The 2,946-nt window shown below is 48.9% G+C and overlaps 1 protein-coding gene across 1 annotated transcript in view; it reads left to right on the forward strand.

The window, feature by feature from the left end:
- Nucleotides 1–1,904, forward strand: part of LOC101359589 (peptidoglycan recognition protein 3) — a 22,369-nt gene extending 20,465 nt beyond the window's left edge. Inside the window, exons 8-9 of the mRNA XM_012559118.1 lie at nucleotides 927–998; nucleotides 1,721–1,904. Of these exons, the coding sequence (XP_012414572.1) occupies nucleotides 927–998; nucleotides 1,721–1,904 (256 nt within the window). The remainder of the gene's footprint in view (nucleotides 1–926; nucleotides 999–1,720) is intronic.
- Nucleotides 1,905–2,946: the final 1,042 nt, after the last annotated feature.

The following is a 2,946-nucleotide window of genomic DNA, read 5'->3' on the forward strand; positions in this document are numbered from 1 at the left end:
TGGGTGATGAAATATCATGTGGAATATGTGGGAAACATGGAGAAAAAGGCAGCACTGCAGTGCCTGCCAGTGTCTGGGGAACATTCTAAGATGCGTCTGTGGATCATTTTAATTTTAAACTGAACTCTCAATACATGATAAGTGTCTCCAGGAGTCCCTCCCAGACAGAACATTCACCTCAAATCCACCCACTGTCATACCCAGCATCATCTTTCTTTCTATCCACACCAAAGGCTAACATGGAGCAAGAGAGAAACACAAAAGTCTTTGTAAACCTTGGTGCTTTTATGACTCTGAAAATGCATCCTCTTGGTAACTGTCTTAGTTATGTTGTGCTGCTATAACAGAAATACCACAAGTGGATGGCTTTAACAAACAGAAATTTATTTTTTCACAGTTTAGGAAGCTAGAAATCCGAATTCAGGGCAACAACTCCAGGGGAAGGCTTTCTCTCTCTATTGGCTCTGGGAGAAGGTCCTTGTCATCAATCTTCTGCTGGTGTAGGAGCTTCTCAGTGTAGGGATGCTGGATCCAAAGGACATGCTCCACTCTTGGCTCTTCTTGCTTGGTGGTAATGAAGTCCTCCTCCTCTCTGCTCACTTCTCTCTTTTATCTCAAAAGAGATTGACTGAAGGTACAACCTAATCCTTTAGATTGTGTCTTGCCTCATTAACATAACTGCCTCTAATTTTGCCTCATGAACATCATAGAGGTTAGAATTTGCAACACACAGGATAATTGCATCAGATCACAAAATGGAGGACAACCACACCATACTGGGAATCATGGCCTAGCCACGTTGACATATATTTTTGGGGGACACAACCCAATCCACAACAGTAACCATGGCAACTATGCTAGGGAGCACCATCATCTGTTATGGAAAAACAGTGGGCAATATAGTGATGCTGGATTGACTTTGGGAGTGCCTGCCGACGCTCTCACACCTACGGATACAACGATATTGCATTGTCCGCAGCTCTCTTCCAGAGCAATTTTTAACTTTCTGGAAGAAACTTTGGCAAGGAGAAATCAGGGAACACAATGACCCTGTTTTCTCTTTGTGCCTGGTTGCCAAAATTAATGTAAATTACTGGCTGTCTTAGTCATCCAGTGCTGCTGTAACAGAAATACCACAGGAGAATGGCTTTAACAAAAAGAAGTTTATTCTCTCTCAGTCTAGTAGGCTACAAGTCCAAATTCAGGGCATCAGTTCTAGGAGAAGTCTTTCTCTCTCTGTCAGCTCTGGAGGAAGGTCCTTGTCATCAGTCTTCCCTTGGGCAAGGAGCTTCTCAGTGCAGGAACCTCAGGTCCAAAAGACGTGCTCCACTCCCGGTGCTGCTTTCTTGGTGGTAGGAGGTCCCCATGTCTCTCTGCTCACTTCTCTCTTGTATATCTCAAAAAAGATGAGCTGAAGACATCATCTAATCTCATAGATTTCATCAATATGACTGCCACCAGTCCATCTTATTACATCATAGTGATAGGATTTATAACACATAGGGAAATCACCTCAGATTACAAAATGGTAGACAATCATACAATACTGGGAATCATGACCTAGCCAAGTTGACAGATATTTTTGGGGGATACAACTCAACCTATGACACTGGCTATGGTGGTGGTGGGGGGGCAGGAGGAGGAAGACTGGAATCTAAGCACTGTCTCTGCCCAAAGCAAAGAACCTCGAGATCCTGATGATTGATGGATAAATGTGTTCCACAGAAAGGGTACCGAACAACGCAGCCCTAGAAGCCGCCCAGAACCTGATACAGTGTGCTGTCGATGAGGGCTACCTGGTTACGGACTACCTCCTGGTTGGGCACAGTGATGTGGTCAACACCTTGTCTCCTGGGAAGGCTCTGTACAACATCATTAAGACCTGGCCTCATTTCAAGCACTGAGGGAGGCCCTGCTCCTCCTGACACTGCTCCCCCTCGACAACTGGACCTCCCTGTCCTGTCTCCCCACCCTGCTGTGTGCCCTCTTCCCACCAGCCCCATCCTGTCCTCTTTTCTGCAGTTCATATGATCATGTCCCTCCTGCTCACTTTCTCCGCTGGCCCCCACGCCACACAGCTGAGCATTCACAGCCCTGTGAGTCTGGCCCAGATGTCCTCTCTCATCTCCCTCTCCCCTAGGCACCCACCTCCTCAGCCAGGTGAGATGAGGGTCCGGTCCCTGTTTTACTTCTCTTTCCCTCTGTACTTGTTCCTCTGCCTGGTGTCTGCCTGCAGCCCCCACCCCTCACACAGGATCCAGATCCACGTCACCAGCCCCCTCCCCTCTGCTCATGGATTGACTTGTACAGATTTGGATATGGCCCTTATTTAAAGGATCTGTGATTGTTTATGAGCATGTCTTTTTCTCTGCTAGGTGGCGAGTGTCTGGAAGGTAGGGATTATGTCATCTCTGCACCCTCAGTGCCTCAGCAGTGTCTGGAATTTAATACAGATGTTTGTTGAAGAAATGAATGAATAAGCGAATGAGTGGATTCTAATCTTTGCCCACCTTTCCCATTGGCTCCATCATCCCCTCTGGGGGAAGCCCTCCTGGACAGCCCCTGCATCTGGCAGCATCTTGTCCGTTCCTTTGCAGTGCGAGGCTCAGGCAGGCCCTGGTGGCCTGTATGTAATGGTAGCTGTGACTCTAGGGTTCAGTCCCCTCATCTCCCAGAACTCCCTGAGGGCAGGGACGTGAGTACCTTCCAGGGCCCAGGTCAGGGCTGTGTCCACACAAGCTGCTCAGGGCTGCTCCCCTGCCCTCTGGGCCAGCTGGGCATTGGGCTGGGCGGGACCCAGAGCCTTGGAGCTCTGCAGCCCTCACTGCTGCCTGGGCCCCCCCTGCCCAAAGGGGCCACCACCCTCTTAGACAGGGGCTGATGATATGCTGCTGTTTCCTGGAAGCACAGGGGCTGTTTCTTGTTTTCGCTGGTCCTGATCTGAAA

Source organism: Trichechus manatus, unplaced genomic scaffold (genome assembly GCF_000243295.1).
Source record: "Trichechus manatus latirostris isolate Lorelei unplaced genomic scaffold, TriManLat1.0 scaffold00213, whole genome shotgun sequence".
NCBI classification, from domain to species: domain Eukaryota; kingdom Metazoa; phylum Chordata; class Mammalia; order Sirenia; family Trichechidae; genus Trichechus; species Trichechus manatus.